Source organism: Talpa europaea (assembly GCF_964194135.1).
Source record: "Talpa europaea genome assembly, chromosome: X".
In the NCBI taxonomy this organism is placed as follows: domain Eukaryota; kingdom Metazoa; phylum Chordata; class Mammalia; order Eulipotyphla; family Talpidae; genus Talpa; species Talpa europaea.
In genome coordinates this window covers 67,947,036-67,969,057 of record NC_140081.1, presented here as the reverse complement: position 1 = coordinate 67,969,057, position 22,022 = coordinate 67,947,036, and the positions used below count along the sequence as shown (strand labels likewise).

The 22,022-nt window shown below is 41.3% G+C and overlaps 1 protein-coding gene across 1 annotated transcript in view; it reads left to right on the top strand.

Moving 5' to 3' along the window:
- The window catches only part of GUCY2F (guanylate cyclase 2F, retinal), a gene marked incomplete at both ends in the record, with an annotated part of 89,814 nt that overhangs the window by 42,071 nt on the left and 25,721 nt on the right, over nt 1-22,022 (top strand). Inside the window, 4 exons of the mRNA XM_084258079.1 lie at nt 1,696-1,785; nt 13,049-13,225; nt 15,364-15,520; nt 20,990-21,139. Of these exons, the coding sequence (XP_084114205.1) occupies nt 1,696-1,785; nt 13,049-13,225; nt 15,364-15,520; nt 20,990-21,139 (574 nt within the window). The remainder of the gene's footprint in view (nt 1-1,695; nt 1,786-13,048; nt 13,226-15,363; nt 15,521-20,989; nt 21,140-22,022) is intronic.

Here is a 22,022-nt window from a genome sequence, read left to right as displayed (position 1 = left end):
GCTGCTGCCTATTGTCACCGGGTAGCCATAGGCTATAAAATAATATTCCCACAAAATTATTGTTTTCTCTTGAGGGAAAGAACCCTTTTCTAAACAGCATGAAGGCGCCATGGTGGCTAGCAGGGACCATACGCTGAGTAACATAGTTGCAAAAGCTCGGGGCCGCCTTTATTGCCCACCCATATGTTCACGCATTGACTCATTTTGTAAATACCCACTCAGAGTTTCATTCTTACAAGTTTAAGCCTTGGCCTTTAATCCCTCTAAAGGGCAAAGTCCTCTGAAGGCTAAAATTTCAAGCTCACGTCAGGACCTCCTAAGTTCTTTGATTCAGTAAATGTGGGGTGGGACCTGAAAAGTGGCTTTTCTAACCATTTCCCAGGTCACCGTGATGTAGCTGGTCCAGGGCCACACTTGGAGATTTGCTGGGCAAGAGATCAGGAAGGCTGCCTTTGATGCTTTGATCCTTCTGTTGTAGGCAGGCACTGATCCTGGACTCTCTTTCTGAACTTTGTGGGCATTGAGCCAACTGGTGAAAGCATCTGAGAGCCATTCCCTAGGTAAAGTGTGTTGAGCTCCTTGGCTAGAAGACACCGTTTAACACAAAGTATAGGCGAGTAACTCAGATGCCTGCAGCTCCAATTATTAGCCTTTGCCTCCAGCAGGTCTCCAGATGCAGTGTCACAGCTGGATATATTCCTTAATAAGAGAGTGGTTACACTCTCTTATTCTTGGAATTTGCACAGAGCTTTCTTCTGCTTTATTATCCCTACTTGATGACAAATTGGTGCAGTCTGAAATGGAATCTCCAGGCTATAGGTAATAGATGTGAAAGCACTTTGAAGAGTAGAGAGCGCTGTGCAAATGTAAGGCATTATTATTATTACTGAGAACAAGGAATCTATATTTATATAGCTTTTTTTTTTAAATTTGGGTTGGACAGAAACTAAATAGGGCTTGATGACTGATGAATCCTGGAGGCTATGCACGTAGAAGAAAATTATCTATCAAGCACCAGTGTTAAAGTCAAGACAATAAAATAATTGTTGTTTTTGACTTGACAGCAGCCTTAGAAAGTGCTGTTTTGTACTTTAAAAGTAGAAATGCACTTCTAAAAGAGACTAGATTACTCATATTACTATGGTAGTACATTTATGCATCCAAATAAAAAATGTTTAATCTACATTTAAGCCAATAGGCTTATGATTAAAGCAAAAGAGGCCCCCTAAATGGCCTGGCCCGTGAGAGAAAAATGGATCAAGGTAAATGCAGGAAACATTTGCTGTGCTACATTTCCCGCCACAGACCCCTAAAGGCAGTGAGAATTGCAAGTACCAGCCATCACCATTAATAGCAGGGAACCTGGTGCTACATCACTTAGCTATGAACCAGGGAAATGACTTGCACTTTCTGCAGTTACTTAAGGGAGTCATTGTAGAGAGTGGTTATCATTCCTCTTCTGGGGTTTGCATACCTCTGATTGTTTCCTGGTCTATAGTTAATTGGAATTTTTAATTTCTCTGTATGACCTCATTTTTATCAATAGCTCAAAATACAGAATGTCCATGGGGTGCAGGGTGAGAGAGGAGGAGCAATGCCTTTTGGGTCTGATGATAAGCCCTTCTTGTGGAAAGCACATTGTGCTAAAGCTGTCGGCAAAAGGACTCATTATCATTCTTTATCTTTTCTTTCTAGGGTGATTGGGTGTGGCTGAAAAAGTTCCCCTCTGGAGATTTTGGAGACATTAAGTCCATCAGATCAAGTACAAGTGATATGTTTAAAATGGTATGAGAAACCCTTGTTCATATATATATTTCCATCAAAACCAATCCTTTCCCCAAAATTACTAATGCTTGCTGTTTAGGAAGACCTCTTAACAAATTAAGGCAGGGAAACTTCAGGGTTGAAACTGACTTGATATGAGCATATGATGTAATACAAATGTATGGACTCGGAAGTCAAAGAGACATGAAGGATTCACTGAACAGCACTACCACTTAAGAGCTGTATTAACTTGGGTTAATCATCTACACTCCCTAAGCCTTACTCTCCTTATTTGTAAAAGGAGTATGTTAATGTCTCCTTCTAGGTTTGGGGTGAGCATTAAAAGAAATAATAAATAGAAAGTATCTTGCACATGTCCTGACATACAGCAATAGCTTCTTTGTAAAATGGTAGCTATTATGTTTATTACTAAGTACATATTCCATAGTCATTCAAAGCCTCCAGTTTCCAGACCTGGAAAAGTTACTGGTAAATTTTTTTATATTAAAAAAACCCAGCGATTTCCTCTATCCCACCAATTACATCTGAAGATTCCTTGGATGGTTTATTTGAGGAAACTTGCCCGTAATGCGGAGATGATGATTCCTCCTAAACCATTTTAAATCGTGGCTCCTTCTTCAACTTTGACTCCATAAAAGATTTGTGGAGACTGTCTTTGGTTCCTTTAGACTCTCAAGAGTGGGAATTTTAGAAGTAGTGATAGATCTGTCCGCATTTATGAATCAGGCAAGTTCAAATCAATCCAAGAGGTCCATATGAGCACCCGCTACACCCGGAGCACTGTACAAGTGAGAACCAAGAAAGCTGGGAACTAGAAGAGATGCAACCCATGGGGGACCAGAAGTGCTCCAGGGGTCAGAATGATACGTTACTATTGGATATTTCCCTTATATGTGGTATTGGTACCTGGAGCTGAAGGGAAAATAATGAGAGATGAATCCAGAAGAGAAAATAATGAGAGATGAACCCAAAGTCAGAGCTGGAATAGCTAATTCTACACTGGCTTGACAATCGAGGATACTTAAACAGAGAGCTAGATCCAAAGTATGGAGCCAAGGAAGGTCAAACCTGGGGTTGCTAATAAACTAGACATATGGAAATAAGAAGATAGGTATTAACCCAAGGTAAAGCATGTCCATGATATCTTTTGGGGGGTGTGGGGAACTTTAAATTTATATGTAATTTTAAACATATGAAAAAACTGCAAGAATAATTCAAGAAAATCCAGTGGAACCTACCTAGATTCAGCAATTGTTTTATTTTGCCTAGCTGCTTTCTATTCTGTAGTTATAAATTTATATTTTCCCTAATCATTCAAGAGTAAGATATAGATATCATACACATTTACCTGCAAATACCTGTACCCGGTGTATATTTCCTAAAAACAAAAACATTCTTGTACACAACTATAACATGATTATCAAAGTGATAAAATTTAATATCAATACAGAATTTTCTAAACTACTGTTCATATTTGAATTTTATCAATAATCATAATATACTGTAGATAATTTTTCCCCAGATCATTTTCCAATCCAGGTTGTCATGGCTCTTTAGTTGTCTTTAATCTGGAACAGATTCTCAATCTTTATTTTTCTTCACCTTGATATATTTTTTAAAGATTTCAGGTCAGTTATTTTGTGGATAGTCCCACAATATGGGTTTGTATGATGTGCCTCATGGTTAGATTAGGTTATTAAATTTCAGCCAGAATACCGCAGGAGTGATGCTGTGCCCTTTTCAGTGCATTTTATCAGGAGGTATACAATGCCGATGGTCCCATTATTGGTGACTTCTGTTACTTGGTTTATTTGGTGTCTACTAGATTTTTCCACTGTAGAATTACTATTTTTCCCCATTGTAATTAATATGTAATTTGTAGAGAGATAGTGTCAATATCCTGAAATTATTCATAGGCAATGCTTAGTGCTGTGAGATTTTCTCTCTCTCTCTCCCTCTCTCTCTCTCATATGAAGAAGGAAAAGCAATAATTGCTGTGAAACAGTGCATAATTTGTGGGAAAATAAAAGTTCTGAGTGAGGGCCTCCCTGGTGGTGCAGGGGATTAATCACCGCACTATGAAGCAATCCGCAGCCTCTGCAGCACAAGTTCAATCCCCGGCCAGCCAGGGAGCAACCCACATGGCGAGGCAGACCTCAACTGACCTGCCCGCTGCTCCCCTCAGCAGTGTATTTCGGTTCAGCTGCCTGTTCTGTTCCCCACTCTGTCTCTGGTGGATTCTCTCACCCACTGCATCTCTGGCCTGTGCCCCAGCTCTTGTATGCATGTATAAATAAATTAAAAAAAAAGTTCTGAGTGACCCTAGATTCTCTATCAGAGAGTCCACCTTCCCCATAGCCATTTCTTCTCCAGTTGTGGCTGTTATTATGTCCTTGTACGTCAGGATGAGATAGCGGCAGAATTGTATCCCTTGCTTGATGATGCTTTAGAAAAAATGATCCCCTTCTCTTTGTTACACTCACACACACACACACACACACACACATGTTTTTTTTTAAATAATAAATTTTATTTTTATATTCCCCCATACAATTGCAACCCCCCCCATTCTGACCCCATCCCTCCCCTCCCGCCCCTCACCCCCCAAAAAGTGTCTCTGGTTCATAGTTTTTTGTTGATTTTGATTTTCACTTTCTTATAGTTATTAATTTTCCTGGTCCCTTATTTAAGTTTTCTAGATTCCTGCTATTAGTGAGACCATCCGGTATTTTTCTTTTTCTTTCTGGCTTATTTCGCTGAGCATGATCCCTTGCAGCACCATCCATGTTGCTGCAAATTGCATGTGTTTATCTTTTTGAATGCTGAGTAATATTCCACGGTATATATGTACCACATCTTCTTGATCCAGTCATCTATTTTTGGGCATTTGGGTTGTTTCCAAAGCTTAGCTATTGTAAACAGTGCTGCTATAATCATAGGGGTGCAGGTGTTCTTTGGAATTGATGTTTCTGTGTCCTTTGGGTAAATACCTAGGAGTGGAATTGCTGGATCATATGGAAGCTCTATGTTTAGTAGGTCCAGAAATCTCCACACAGCTCTCCATAGTGGTTGGACCAGTTTGCACTCCCACCAACAGTGCAGAAGAGTTCCTTTTTCTCCACACCCTCGCCAACATTTGTTGTTGCTAGTTTTTTTAATATGTGCCATTCTCACTGGTGTAAGATGGTATCTCATGGTAGTTTTGATTTGCATTTCCCTGATTACAAGTGATGTTGAACATTTTTTCATATGTCTGTTGGCCATTTGCATTTCCTCTTCAGAGAAGTTTCTTTTTAGCTCTTCCACCCATTTTTTGACTGGATTATTTCTTTGTTGTTGCTGAGTCTCATCAGCTCTTTGCAGATTTTTGTGATCAGTCCTTTATCATTAGTGTTGACACACACATGTTTTTGAAGCCAATGTCACTTTGCTGTTTTATCGTCTCTCCCACCTGTACTGTCATCTATTCATCGCGTTAACTCCTGATTTATTGAACATTTTGGGATCTGGCTCATGGTCTTCCTCTCAACTCCAAAACCTCTGCTCCAAAATTATGTTGGTGTCATTGATGTCCATACAGACATCCAATACCTTGACTACTTAGTATCTTCTTGAATTATATCTAATCATCTTCTCTTCCATTGCACTGGTACACCCACTGTGACCATTATAAGTTGGGTTTGGTCATAATCAGTACTTGCAACTGAAAATGCTTCACCTCCAGATCATAGATTCAGACATCTTACTGTCACTATTGCCTCCCTTTTTTCCAATGGTCCCTCTATTTACTACATCAGTTCTTTTAGACTATTGATCTCTTCTTTCTCTAACCCAAAGTCCTTCTTTTATTTTTCTCTTGTCCATCTTAGTCTCCATAACTGAATATTTGAACACATTCTTATTTCTGTCTTTATGGTTGGACTTTCTAAGCAAACCTCTAACACTTCAACAGCCAAGTGTTGTAGTAGAAAGTCCTGTATTAAAGTATATTATTTCTACTATAAATTTGTGTTTCTCATCCTAAAATGTCCCTTAATACTGTCCTTTAAGTCCAGTATATGTCACTGGTTAATTCACTTTCTACACCCATACTTCAATACTTCATTTTCCTTAATATTCAAAAATCCTTCTCTTTCTCTATTTTTATTATTACCATCCTGGTCTAAGCCACTATCATCTCCCAATTGTAATACTGCAATTGTTTTTAAAAACGAATTTTTAAATGCAGTTTTAGGGTCCTAGCAAATTGAGCAAAAATTAGAGAGTTGCCATATACCTTCTACTCCCCCCACCATCCCCCAGCTTTCCCCATTATCAACATTCCTAACAAGGTTTCATATTTGCTACAACTTATAAACATACACTGACACATTATTGTTAGCCAAAGTCTATAGTTTACATTAGATAGGGTTGACTCTTGGGCCTTGCTGGTGGTGTAGGGGTTAAGTCTCAGGACTATCATGCTATTGCTGCTACAGCCTGAATTTGATCCCCAGCCAGGGAGCTCACCTGCATATGGTGCAAGCAGACCTTTCCTGTCTTGCCTGCTGCTCCCCTCAGCAGTGTATTTCAGTAGATCCACCTGTTCTGCTCCCTACTCGGTCTCTGGTGAATCCTCCCGCCCCTGCTACTCTGGCCTATACCCAGTTCTTGTAGGCATAAATAAATAAAAATAAATCTTTTTTTAAAAAGATAGGGTTGATTCTTGGTGTTGTATATTCTATGGGTTTTCACAAATGTATAAAGACATATGCATCATTACAGTAACGTACAGAACAATTTCAATGTCCTAAAAATTTTCTGTGTTCCACCTATTCATACCTCCCTCCCCACTAACCCTTGGTAACCTCTGGCAATTGTATTTTAACTACTCTACCCATATCTCAAATCTTTTTTTTTACCAATCTCAGATCTTTTCTTCACATTGCAGTCAGAGTGGTCCTTTCTAAATTGATTCTGGTCTTGTCACTCCTCTGCTTAAATATCTTGAAATAGATTCCTATTGCTTTTTCCTTTGTGTGAAGATTTTAAATTACAGTTTCAGTTTCCTGAATATTGAATGATTATTTCATGATATAGAATGGGGGTCAGCAGACTCTGGCCTATAGGTCAAATCTGTCCCATGGTCTACAGCCTGGGAGCTAGGAGTGTGTGTTTGTGTGTTTACATTTTTAAAGGGTTATAGAAAAAGAAAGAAATCATATGGTAGTTGTCTTTCGATGGTTGGATTATTTCACTAAGCATAATTCCCTCTAGGTCCGTCTATGTTGTTGTAAATGCAGGATCTATTTTAGCTTTATCTTTTAACGCCCAGCTCAACAGTCACTTCCCAGGAACCCTTCCCCAGCCTCTCTGAATGTTCAAAGCCCCAATTATATATACTCATGCTGTGTATCTCTACTTAATAGGACTTATCAGAGATTCAAGTTTGCATTTATTTATGTGATTATTTGCTTAAAATAAGAGGTCAGAGACCATATAATATTTTTTTCAACACTTGTCATCAACACGTAGCTTAGTCAGTTCCAAACATATAGGAAGGTACTCAATACATGTTTGCTAAATTGATGAAGTACTACTGGTGGTAAATACAATATCACAAATCTTCCATTAGTACCTGGTTAATATGTTCTATGTGACCATTGGCCTTTGGGTCATAGAGAGTGAATATATTGATAGAAGAATAGGAAGTGTTGAAATCTAAAAGAAAAGAAAACAAAATTAAATATAAGGAAGAGATATGAGTAGCCATTTAGTCCATGGAAGTAAAAAAATCTTATTGTCAAAGTAGGGAGCAATGGCTATATAGTTAGGGACAGGCATTGACGTGGAGAACTATATTTCCATAAAGATCCATACCCACCACTAAGATGGTTTTATATCTGTTGTGCAAGTGGGGATAATTCTCCTGATAGAATGTCCCAGGAACATTTTCAAGAGGATGAAGACCTCCTAAAGATTACTTTAAGCCAATGCTTGAATCAGGAGCAGGTGTCTCTGGTAGTTGTATGCTTAAAGGTTTCATGTCAGATATTGAAGTAATCAAAAACTTGGGAGACAGGACACATTCAACTCTTGAACAGTTGATCATAACCAGTGAGGGAGATATTATAGAAAGGGTAAAGTACAAGTTTATCCTATACATGTTCAGATGGCCATCTTGCTAAAGCCTGTGTTCCATTTTCTACTTCCTGGGTTTGCCCAGAATATCAGTAAGACATGACTGTGTGTAGCTATCTACCTGAATCCTACATGGGATATTCTCTAACATTTGGAGCTGAGGACACATGACTATAAGATCTAGGGAAAAATCTAGACCTGAACCGTTTCCATTAGGGTTACTAGTATAATACTAGATGGTATAACAAATAGACCTTCCCTCCTCCCAAATTAATGTCTCAAACATAATAGAAATTTAATTCTCACCAAAATAATGGTACAAGTTAGGTATTATTGGTTGGCAGGTGACTGTCTTCAAATATGGTGATTCAGGGGCTGAGGCTATGGACATCTTATGGCTTTGCCATTTCTAGGCCCTTGTCACCATTTAAATTCATCTGTAGAAATGAGACTGCAACCTTGTAAAATCTTTAACCTAAAAAATGATACATACCATTTTCTATTACATTCCATTGCTGAATTCAGTTATATGACTACACTTAGCTACAACAGAGACTGGAAAATGTGGACTACTTGTTTTCCCAATAAACAAAGGTAAATGACTAGTTTATGTTGAATGGTTAGCAGTCTCTATATGGCCACTCTGTTATTTTCCAACAGATTTTTAGAGCCCAGCAGTTTTGGCTACTTGGTCCATAAGAGACAGTACAATGCAATGAACACTTAGAAGAAAGTGGCCATGTTTCTATGTGTAGGCTGAATTTCCATGCCTGCCTTAGCTGGTTCAGGTTGTTTCAGACTAGGAGAAGTATCATGGGTGCCTGGCTATTATGCTTAGAAGGCAGCTTTGGTGCTCAGTATCTAGCATTCCCATCAGGAATAATTTATCTCAACTTGGATCAAGCTGTTGGAGATGTAGGCTCATTTTCAAAGTCAGTGTACCCCATATCAATAAATGACCCACCATACTCTTAATGCTCAAAATTGAATAATCCTTGATTTTATTCTTTCCCTTATTCACAAGTCATGTGATTTATAATTCCAAAATATATCTGAGATCTGCCCATTCCTATTCATGCACACTGCTACAACTCTAAACATACATATATTTATCTTTGTATATCCATGTAAACATATCCGTAGGGTAATTTTGGGGAATTAACAATTGCTTTTTTTTTTTTCATTTCTAAATTGTTTTCATTTTGTGGTTTGGCCCATACATGGATGGGCCACCTCCCAGATACCCAGGTGCCACTGTTTATTAGCTTAAGAATCTGTCCATCTCATCCAGATTGTTGCACTTGTTTGCATACAGAGGTTTAACAACTTCTTTTTTTTTTTTTAAGATTTATTTATTTATTTATTTATACAAGCACTGGGTACAGTCAGAAGCGCGGGAGGGTGAGAGAATTCACCAGAGCCAGAGCAGGGAGCAGAGCAGGCAGAAGGACCGAAGTACACTGCTGAGGGGAGCAGCGGGCGGCAGGAGAGGTCTGCGCCATGTGGGACCCTCCTCGGGGTGGCCGGGGAGCAGCCGGGGATCGAACCGGCGCTGCAGAGGCTGTGGGTAGCTTCGCAACCCAGCGCTCAATCGCTGCGCCACCGGGGAGGCCCGGTTTAACAACTTCTTAATGGTAAAATTCAGCAGGTAATTCTTTGACTTCATCTTATCTGACCTCTGAGTTATTGATCACATTTTCTGAGATTGTTTCTGGGATTTACCTCACTTTCCTGAAATTCTTTCTGTGGTATTCATAATTTTGTTCTCAATAGGCTTTTCTCCACTTCTCTGGCCTCATTTTATTTTATTTTTTTTTCTGTTAAGGACTTTTGTTAGTTTATTTTAAAATTAATTTTTATTTTTATTTTTTTATTTTTTTTAATAGAGGCATGTTTATTTATTTATTTATTTGTTTGTTTTGTTTATACAAGCACTGGGTACAGTCAGAAGCGCGGGAGGGTGAGAGAATTCACCAGAGCCAGAGCGGGGAGCAGGCAGAAGGACCGAAGTACACTGCTGAGGGGAGCAGCGGGCAGCAGGAGAGGTCTGCACGCCATGTGGGACCCTCCTCCGGTGGCCGGGGAGCAGCCGGGGATCGAACCGGCACGGCAGAGGCCGCGGGCAGCTTCGCAACCCTGCCCTCAACCGCTGCGCCACCGGGGAGGCCCTAAAATTAATTTTTAAATACACAAGTACATAGGAATACATTTTCCTTTTAAAACCAAAACTTGACAGATTTGACAGAAGAGGCCAACCCCCCTGTGGATCTCTAGCTCCAGTCTTGGCTTCCCTCAACCTCTCCAGAAGGAACCTCTATTTTCAATTTGGTATTTTGTGAAACATGGTTTTGTTTTCATGAACAAATTATTTTTTCTGCCCTCATTTTAAAATCTTTGGGCAGGGCCTCCCCGGTGGTGCAGTGGTTGAGTGCTGGCTTGCGAAGCTGCCCGCAGCCTCTGCAGCACCAGTTCGATCCCCGGCTGCTCCCTGGCCACCGGAGGAGGGTCCCGCATGGTGCGCAGACCTCTCCTGCTGCCCACTGCTACCCTCAGCAGTGTACTTCGGTCCTTCTGCCTGCTCTGCTCCCCGCTCTGGCTCTGGTGAATTCTCTCACCCTCCCGCGCTTCTGACTGTACCCAGTGCTTGTATAAATAAATAAATAAATCTTAAAAAAAAAAAAAGTGCAGCAAGAGGAGCTTTAAAAAAAAAAATCTTTGGGCAGGCTGGTCTTCATTTCCCCATCTTTTAAACCTCCTTCCCCACTAACCCCTGGTAACCTCTGGCAATTGTATTTTAACTACTCTACCCATATCTCAAATCTTTTTTTACCAATCTCAGATCTTTTCTTCACATTGCAGTCAGAGTGGTCCTTTCTAAATTGATTCTGGTCTTGTCACTCCTCTGCTTAAATATCTTGAAATAGATTCCTATTGCTTTAAACGTTGATATTTCTCTATTCTCTTTTTATTGTATATGCCCTCTTTGGGTTATCTCATTCACTCCCATTAATTTAATCTATCATTTACATGATTACAATTCCCAAATCTATTTGTCCATATCAGGCTTATTTCCTCAGCTCCAAACCCTGAATATCCAACTGTCTTTGGAATGGTTCCACCTTGATGTCCCACAGGCGATGATTCTTAATATGTCCCAAACTGAATTAATCAGTCTTCCCCACCACCAAAATTTGCTTTCCCATCTATTATTTGTGACTGTTTGCCAAGGCTTAAAGCTAAGCCTGGGATAGAGATTCTTGTTCAAATTACTCATTGACAGAATGCTCTCAAGAGAAAGGGAGTGATGGAAGCTGGATAGGGCAAAAGTAAAAGTTCAGCAAATAGTGATCTCAGCTAGAAACTAGCTTCATTATGATCTCCTGGGAGAAATGCTGGAGCACAAGTTGTGCCACGAGTTCCACCTTCAGACTAAGGAGTTGGAATTTTGTACCATCCTCAGTTAGTCAATTATTGGCTGAAGCCTGTGTGTGGGAGCTAACCTATCAAGGTGGCTCCTCTTTGGCTTGGACTCTAGGACAATTTTCTCAAATATGGAGGACCTGTGAGCTATCAACCATTATTCAGAGCTGCTGGACACCACCAATATCATCCCTAATTCTCTATATTGATGTGTAATACCACCATCCACCCAGGAATACAAATAGAAATCTGAAAGTGATCATAGGGCTCCTGTCTTTCTCATCCTCCATTAGAAAGTAATAATAAGTAACAATTATTGAGTACCCATAGTAGACATTTCAAATTCCACTGCAGGATTCTCAAATTTGCACAGGCTATGGCTCCTCTCTATCTCTCTAGCTAAGTATCTAATAATCTTTCCCTTATACTCTGTTCTGGCTACCCTAAACCTTTTGCAGTTTCTTCAACATAATATGTCCTCACTTTCCGCCCCCTTCCCTCACCATGTCATCTTCACCTGGTCAATTCTCACTTGCCTTCATGACAGTCCATATATTACCTCCTCAGGGATACACTCTTAAGTGACCCAGGGTGACTTAGATACTCACCATCTCAGCTCCCCCAGCATTTCCTACCCTCTTCCATCAGAACACATTTCATGGTGAAATACAGTTGTCAGTTTCCTTGCCTATCACTCCTTTGAATGTGAGTCCTTTGAGGACAGAGATATCATTTTCTTTCTCTGCGTCTCTAGCATGCTATCCAGTGCCTTGGGCATTGTGTGCACACACTAAATGCTTCTCACATTTGTGGAAAAATGAATGACTGCATAGGTTAAATGTCAAGATTCGAGATGTTTCTTCTGAAACAAAGTGTATAGGGGTTTGACCTGATATGTACATAATAGATGCTGGGTGGATAAACATTCACAGAAAGACAAGCTATTTCACCTTTTCCTGCATTAACTATTGCTAGTCCTCCTAGGTCACTGAGCTCGAGCTCCACTCCAAAAATTCCCCAAGGATTAGGAAGAAGGTCCCAGCTTCAGCATTCATTTACAATATGGTGAGAGAGATCCCTCTCTGAAATCTCCCCAAACAATGCATTTGTTTTCCATCACCACCAAGACAAATTGGCGAAAACTTAGGTTTAAAAGAACACCTACTTTTTATCTCACAGTTCTGTAGATGAGAAGTCTAAGTGGGCTCAGTTGTGCCTTCTGCTTAGCCTCACACAAGGTTGAAGTCAAGGTATCAGTTGTGCTGGTCTCTTATCTGGAGTGTGAGGGAAACCACTTCCAGGCTTAATCAGATTGTCAACAGAATTTAGCTCTATCCTGTTGCAGGACTGAAATCCACATTTCCTTAGGGGTTGTCAGCTGAGTGCCATTGCCAACTTCTAGAGGTTGTGTTCAGTCCTTGGTTTATAGTCCCTTTCCTTCATCTTCAAAGCCAACAATGGAGGGTTGATTCCTCTTCCTCTTACCTCCTTTCTGTTTTTAAGGGCCTGTGTGATTAGATTAAGCCTACTCTGATCATCTCTCTTTTGCTGTATAATGACACAATTATAGGAGTAACCCTAGGGGTTTGGAGAATATGGGGCCAAAATGCTGCCAACCACAGCTACCAATCATGGAAGGGTATGGAGAAGAGTATGTGCCCTAAATCCTGGTTCCCAAATGAGACAGGACAGCCATGACTCTCCCATCTCTTTCCATTTCCAGATGAAGGACCTGCGTCATGAGAATGTCAACCCTTTATTGGGTTTCTTTTATGATTCGGGGATATTTGCCATTGTGACAGAATTCTGTTCTAGAAGGAGCCTAGAAGACATACTGACAAATCAGGATGTGAAGCTGGACTGGATGTTTAAATCATCACTCCTGCTGGATCTCATCAAGGTTAATGGGAAGACTGTGGAGATCTTGTGTGTTTCCTATAGATTAGAAATTAAATGTTTGGGGATGTTTTATTTTCCCGAGATCATTGTGATGATGTCTCCTCTACCTTTCTTTCCAGGGTCTGTCCTCACCCCTTCTCAATTATTTTGTCAGTATCTGTTAAAGGTAAAATATAGAAGGGATTTACTTCTCTCACTTCTCCCCACCAAATTGAGGGCCACATATATTTTTCCTGATGCCATCGAGCACTCTGCTTTAGATAACCCTTGATTGTATCCCATTGTATCCTTTCTAGATGTGCGAAAGTGCTCATACCCATATTTACTTAGTCCAATCTCCTGGTTTTCACTTTCTAAAATATAGCTCAGCCTTGAACTAGGTGATGGGTTTTTGTGTACCACAAATGTCAGTGTGTAACTCAGCATGACTAGAAATCCAAAAGGCCACTGGTTCTATCAGAGGCAAAAGCCTATTCACAGCCAAGGGGTTCTTACATGGGTTCCTGGATGGACTGCAGAGGAGTCCATGAACTCCCTGGAATGATACGCAAATTGTGTCTATGTGTACTTTTAGAGAGGCTGATTTGGATAACTGAGCTTACTGCATATTGGTCAGTCTTGACCTACCTTTGTCTTGTGACCTAACATTTTACAAATTATTCTATAGACATTATCTCATTCTAAGTCTCCATAAAATAAGTGTGATTAACATCCTCTTATAGAGACTTAGAGAAGTTAAATGAGGTACACTATGTCATATAGAGTCTGTGACACATGGTAGGTGTTCAACAAATGTTTATCAGTCAATTATTAAGTAGCAGAGCTCATAATAGAATCCAAATCTCCTGATTCCTATTCTAGTACTCTTTCTATTCTCCTTTAAGTTGGGTCCCATGAGTTATGGAAGAAACCTATAAATGACTGTCCTCCAAGGTCCATGAGGAATGGAACCCAAACATTAGACCCACCTGGGAGAAATCTCGCCTACTGTAGACTCTGGAAGTACTGGAGACTGCAAACTTTCCAAGGGCTTAGATGTAAAACATACAGATACAAAAGGGTGTCAGGCTGCAAAATAGAGGCAAATACTTAAAAGGGCTAAGCATAAACAGTTCTGAGATGACTAGAATAGCATATGGATGTATTTATATGTGAATGATTAAACCCATCTGATAGAATCTAGGTAAATCACATTGAATGCATATAAGCTTGCCAAGCAAGCTGCAGAGATCAGTAGTGTTTTACATTCTTTTGTATTGCCCATTTTTAATTATAAAAATGAATCATCCAATTAAAAAATCAAACTATATAAGTATATGGGGAAAATACTGACATTGACTCAATCGTCTTTCATTTCCTCCCCCAAAATCAACCACTGCTAGCAACTGAGTGATTAGCTTTGCAGTTCATTTCATATATATTTACATACATTATAGATTTTGATTTCAAAAATACATACTGTGACATAGTCTTGCAACTTACTCTTTCTTTACTTTATGGCTTAGTGATGGAGCCACTTGATGCAAAATATTAACTGCTGCAAAATATTCCATTTTGAATGAACTGCACTTTGTATTATTCCATCTTGATAGATATTTATTGTATTTCAATTGCATAATGTTATAAAACAGGGCTGCAATGAACATTATTGTATATGTCTCCTTGTGCACATGTGCAAACGTTTCTTTGGAGGAGGAGTAGAATTTCTAGATCACAGGGCCTGCATACTTTCAATTTTGATAGCCATTGCCAAAGTGCCCACTGAAAAGGCTGTACCAATTTCTATTTCTGCCCATTATGGATAAGAATTGTGCTAGATCTTTCTTGAGAAAACTCAGAATCTTCAAATACTTGGCAATTACATATGCATGGGTCCATTCTGTGTTTACAATTTTAATAAATCTTCCAATAACAAAATTCTCTTTACACACAAGATAGTATTCTTCATCGGGGCATAACATTTTAGAGCTAGAGGGGATGTGGAAATGATTCTGTTGACAAAGTTTTGATTTGCCTGTATATAAGAGAGAAAAGCTGAATTCTGGATCATAATAGCTCATGCATTAACAATCTCAGAAAGTGGCTCTGAAAGCACAAAATAATAAGTTGCTACCTAAATCCTGTTTGTATCATCTGCAGGGCATGAAGTACTTGCACCACAGAGAGTTTGCTCATGGGAGGCTGAAGTCTAGGAACTGTGTGGTAGATGGGCGTTTTGTACTAAAAGTGACAGATTATGGCTTTCATGACATCTTGGAAATGCTAAGAATCTCCCAAGAGGAACCTTCTGCGGAAGGTAAGCAATGAATTGTACCCTTCTGATGTATACAAGGTAACTCCAAAATTTCAATGAGAATATGCCTAGAATTAAAGCCTCAGGCTGATTCAACTCCCTACTTTTGTTGAAAATCCAGCCTCATTTCCAAGCCAAAGGAGTTGAATGAAGTCTCGGGCTGTAATCTCGGCACAGCCTAGCCTTCAGAACAAAGCTAGTGCAATAATGTTGAGTTCCTGCTGTGGCAGGATTAGGCTATATTGTTTGGAGACCCCAGGAGTCCCTAGAGGAACTTGCTGAGCGCTAGGCACACAGTAGGTGCTCAATAAATACTTGTCAGATTGAATGGAAGGTAATTTGGTAGCTGGACCCCCACAAAGCCCATTCTGGAATGGGATGACACTAGAGCCTACCCACATGGTCTCTGTGTGAGAGAAAGGAGCAAGGAGGGGGCCTTCAGCATGTAAATGCTCTATGGGTTGTGTGGGATGGCTTCAGACAGAACTATAGTCTTCTAGTAAATAAGTAGGCATGCCTATAACTAACATCCATTTTGTGTTTTTGTCTTCTGCCTAGTGCACCAATGGCAGCACCAAACAATGCCTGTAGGGGTCATAACAGATCAAAGAAATAGGAGGAATCTGAGATGGGGAGTGGGAGTGGGTAAAGGAGAACTAGGAAGGAATGAGCTGATGGAAGAGAGGAAGCAACAAAGAGAAAGAAAAAGAGGGAGAGGGAACATATAGGGCTAAATACTTATAGGAAACTTAAGCATAAAAAGTTTCAGTCAGTATTGCAAAAGTAAAGAAGAGAGGTAGCAACCAAAGCATACAGAGGCATCTGAAAAATGCAAACTGAGGGAGAGACAAAATATTCCAACATATGGTCTTAAAGGGATCATTGGCATTATAAGTTTTAAAGTGGCTGACTTGACTACAGAGGAGAAACAAGGAATGAAAGACTCAGAGACACATGCATAGAGAGACACGGTTCACTCATCAGTGGCATCATCTTTGCTCTTTACAAAACTTGTGGAATATTATATGCCCTAGGGAGTCATCTAGTTCTACTCTCTCCTTTTACAGATGAGATAACTGAGGCTGAGGCTCAACATTTGCCCAAATCATGCAGCTACTTAACACCAGTTCTGGAATTTCGATTCAGGTCTTCTGAAGACTTGCTTGCCCCTATGCACTGCCAAATTAAAAACAATAATAAGAGTTTTCTCTTTCTCTGTCCATTCATGCTTTGGAGGACTTGAAGTTTCTGGTAATCACAATAAAAAAAATAACACACATGTGATATTGCTCTTCTACTCACCCCCACATATGTTCCTGTTGCTGACTTAGTCATATGGTTATTATTTGACTTATTCTATTTTGAAAGCTTACAGTAGTTGAGCCTGGTGTTAGGCACTATAAGGTGTTGGGACAATAGCTGCAGAGTGACTGACGAGCAAGTGTGTTTCCGGTCAAAGTGAGTCAGCTACAGAGATAAAAGACAATGCCCGCTTCCCAGAGTTCCATTTAATCCATAGGTTGGCAACTTTCAAACTTAAGAAACTTTGGCCTTTTGAGCAAGGAGAGGATAACTGCAGTGTGTGTGTGTGTGTGTGTGGGGGGGGGTGTTTGTCTGTCTGTTTCTGTCTCTCCCTCATCCCATTTTATTTCACTCCTCAAATTGCAGTGGCAGTCTGGATGCGCCATCGCTTCTTCATATACACAGCAGCTGGAGGGAGTTTTCTGAACTGCAAATCTGATTGCGTAACAGTTGTGTCCAAACTTACTGAGTGGTGTCCTATCGCTCTTAGGATGAAGTTCAAATTCCTTTACATGGCTTACAAGTAGTGCTCAGTCTGGGCCTTGCCAACCTCTCATGCTTGACCACTTGCCCCTGGTCTCAGTGCTCCAGCAGTCCCAAATGCCTTCCAGTTGTGTATTTATGCCAGTGTTAACAGGCATATTAATTTTTTAAGTTCATTTGAGCAAAAATCGATTAGAATCAGGTAGCATCCTATCTAGCAGATAGAACGGCGCTCCAAGGTGTTGTACAAAAGGAAGTACTTTTATAGCCAGAAGGAAAACAGCAACAAGGAAGATATAGTAGGCAAAAAGGGGGTGATTTGTTACTTTCTTTTAAGGGGTGGCAAGGTCGATAGGGCAAATTATCTAACTGGTGCTGATCAGGTGATTCCTGATTTAAGACTCCATTCCTGAGAGAACTGAAACTGTACCGAAGCTGAGTCTCAGTTTGGTGATGTGGGACTTGGCATAAGTGACTCCATTTTGGGCTGGTTGTCTTGTTTTTGATACCAGCCATCTCTTCTTCCAGACCTTTACACTTGCTGCGCACAATGTTTAGGATCCCTTCTTGCTGTGTTATACTAACCTGAACCAGCTAAATTCTACTCCTTCTTCATGGCTTAACATAAATAGCAGTGATTCAAGAGACTTTCCATGGCCCCCTAAGCTCAGCTATGTTCCCCTCTATGATTGTTTAAGGCTTTTAACTTCATTGGAAGACCATACTTTGTATTACACATTTAATCGGTTGAAGATTGGCAGTTCTCTCCTTATCCAAACTACAAGTTCTGTGAAAGTGAGAAACAGGTTTTGCCTCCTTCAGTGCCTTTTACAGTACCTAGCGGAATAAATGTTGGTTGAACCAATGAATGGATGAAATAAGGAAACTTGCTGTTCCTCACCTTAGCTGACAGCTAACTAGAATGTTATAATGGGAAAGTTCTTGGGGATCATCTGACTCAACTTCCATTTTACAGATGGGGAAAATGAGGTTCATAACGATGAGCTAATTAGTAACCAGCTGGGATATTGCATGTAGGTGTCTTGACCTCCGGCTCTGTGTTGTTTGATACTATGCCACACTGACTCTGAGGCTGATTTTATCACTACAGCAAGACTCGGATTTAGTACTGACTCCAGAAGATACAAAACAAGCCAAAGTGATTTTTTTAGTTTTCCTGAGAGTTTAAGTGTAATAGTAGGTAGTGGCTCTTACTTGGCTCTGGAGTGGGAATGGGGAAATAGGGGTGTGTTGTAAGTGTATTCATTACTGTCCACTCTCAATTATATAAGTATAGTGCAGATAAAACCTCATTTTAGCCATTAACAACATACATGTAAGTGCTCTCTAAAAATACTATTTAGTAATGATTGTATTTAATCACCCACCTTTTTACCAGAGAGTTTTGTCCTCCTTTTCCTTCATGTGCTTTTTAAATGTGCACACGGAGAGGATGACTGGAATAAGCAGCAACAGACAATTTTCCTGCCCCCTCACAACCCCCTTCCTCAACTCCCCCCCACCCCCACCCCCAGCCCCAAAACATGTCTGAAATCCCACTGTCAGAAAGGTATTCCTTTAACTAAAGTCTCATTTCGTCTTCTCAGTTTATGTGTATTGCTACTTCTTTCTTGGCAAGGAGACTTAAGGGCAAATCCACCACAGTGAGTATATCAGAGACTTTCATGGGGTGGAGGTGGGGGACAAAGGTCGGGGACGCGTGAGGACAAAGAGAGAAGAGTCCACGATGGGGGTGAAGCTAGAATTCCCTCTTTCATCATTTTGATCAGGCTTGGCTCAAATAAGAATTTCCAGGGTGAGTTTCTCTTTCCTGGGTTTTACTAACAAAGCAAAATAATCACTGACTTTTCATCTTCCTACCTTCCTTCCTGCTGCATAGGAGCAGGTCCCCAGGGCTCCCTTCCCCACAGCCCACATTCAACATGGTGAAATGTTCGCCAGCGCTTTCCTCCTGTCACCCCATCCTAACTCCCTTCTGCAGCCTCCCTATCTGGGTAGCGACCTGTTTACTCCAACTATGTCCCTTTCGCATGAAGCTCACTGAGCCTGTCACCAACCCTGCCACCTCCTCATTGTAGCCTTCCCATGTGCCTGGATCCCTATCTGTACTACAGCTGCCCCACCCCCACCCCTTCAGGCCCCTTGCACCTCACTTCTGGCCCTTACTGTAATAATTTCCTAGCTGGTCTCCCTGACTCCAGCCTCGCTCCTTCTTCAATCCAGCTTGTGCAGGTTGCCAGATTAATCTTCCCGAACACGGCTTTCATCAAATCCCTCTCCAGCTCCAGCACCCCTACTGCCTTTTGTATTCACTCCAAATGCCTTCATTTGCAAAGCTCTCAGGGCCTCTCACCTTCTGCCCTCATTCTTCCAGCCACCCCCCTCCCCCACTTCCTCAACCCCATTTCTCATTTCTCATTATTCCTTAACAGAGCCCTTCTCTTCAGCCCAGCTAATCTGCTTACCACCACCCCCATTTGCAATTTGCTCCTTTCTACCTCTTGTTCTTTTGCATGTACTGCTCTTTCCCCCTGCAAAGCCCTTACCCTCTGGGCTCTAGGAAACTGCATCCTTGACCTTCTTAACGAGCTTCTTTGAGATTTAGCTTTTCCAGGAAGTCTTCCTGGATTAACGTGAGCAGCTCAGTTTTTTTTTTTTTTAATTGCTGTGCACCTTATGGAATTGCCAGTATTCAACCATTTTTGGCCTACAGAAATGGCATTTTCAGATGTCGCAATGTGAGATACTCCCTCCAACTTTTGACTACTTTATCTATATTGTTAATATTTATTTGTGTATTGCTTAAGGTGTTCTCACCCCCCCCCCCACCAAATTCTGAGTCTCTGCCCTAATTCTCTAACGCAGAGATAATATATGTCTTTTCCTAGAGGGGCTTGACATGCACGAGAGCATGCAGTGGGGGGTTCAATTTTGGCTTTTACTGGATTCACTCCCCTGTACTGTGTAGTGGCCCTCATCACAACTTCTCTTGGATTGCAGTTAGGGGTACATATATCTGTCTTACCCACTGGTCTGTAAACTGCAAAGCCAAAGCAACGTCTAATTCATCTCCAGAGCCACTCCTGCACCTAGCACAGTGCCTGGTACATAGTAGACCCTCAATAAATATTTGCAGAACTGAGTAGGAGGAATTGCCGCATCCTTTTGCTCTGCAAGGAAGAGAAGAGGCCTGGGATCCTCTAATCCTCTTAGAGAAGACCTGGAGAAAGCAACTTGTGAATCTCTGAGCCCCGGCACAATCAAATTACTAGACACATATAGATCTCAGCAAACAGCAAATCCATGGCAACCAGTCCAGCAGTGCGCTCGCCTCTCCCTGGATGCCTGCCAACTGCTACTTGCAGGCTCAAGAGAGCAAGAAAGCTAGCGCCAGATAGTTTTTCTACTTAGAGCTTCTTTGCCCTTCCCCACACCTCCGCTGTGTCTGCCTTTGTGGTCCTGGGGAGAGTATACTACTCTCTCTGCGAGTAATTCCTTAGATTCATAGACTCAAACCCCGGCGGGGTTGGGGGGGCACTCACATGCCAGTCTGTCTAATAAAAATATAAAGCAGTCAATGAAACAGCACCCTTGGAGCGCTCAAGGGCATTGCAAACGCTGTCAGTTAATCCTCCCCACATTCATTACACAATGCTTTCCTTTCAGAGTTGCTGTGGACCGCCCCTGAACTGTTGAGAGCCCCGAGGGGCAACAGGTTAGGCTCTTTTGCAGGAGACGTCTATAGTTTTGCCATCATCATGCAAGAAGTGATGGTCCGCGGCACCCCATTCTGCATGATGGATCTGCCTGCTGAAGGTAAGCAGGAGGTGAGAAAAGGGCGTTGGGGACCCACTATCACCCAGACCACCAGGCCAAGCCAGACTGTCATGATTTGCCAGAAGAGTGAACACAGTTATGTTTGTGCTAACATGGCTAGTCTGCGAGCAGCCCATGTTGTGTGCAGGTGGAATTTGGAGTCTGACAGCTTTAAGCATTTGGAAGAAATCCCCCCCACCCAAGAAGCTGGTCCTTTTCCAAACTGTGACATAAGCCAAGGCCTATAGTACCTATGTCCATCCTTTTTTCTTTTTTTAAGCAGCCCCCCTCTATTCCTTTAAGATACTCCCTGCCAAGTATTCCAGCACTCTCTGTGATGTGCTTGGATGTCAAAGTCCTCTCATTCTTTCCCTGTGACTGGTTTTCATCCACATCTCCCATCAAAATGTTGGGCTATCAGGCAACGTCCATCAATGCATGGTAAAGTCAGTGGGCAAAAGTTTAGGATATTTGCATAGCCTAAAGTTATGGACCCTCTAGATACTTACTAATTACAAATGGAAATACATTAAGTTTACTAGCGGAGGACCCGGCAGACACCGTCTCAACCAAGTGATCAAGGCACATCCACACCCAACTGAGAGGTGCTGTGCAAAGTAACTGGCCAGTCTGCATCAAAAAATATAAAAGTCTTCTCTTTGCCCCATCTGAGGCCAGAGGGAGTATTGGCATGGATGGTTTGGTGGAGGGTGAATGGAACATGTGCACATATTGAGGAGCAAAGATGGAACTCCCAAAGAAAATATAAAACAGTTCTACATATAATGAGAAAAGTCAAGGGCATCCCCTGGTAGTGCAGGCTGTTGAGCGCAGCGCTGTGGAGCTGTCCGCAGCCTCTGCAGCGCTGGTTGGATCCCGGCTG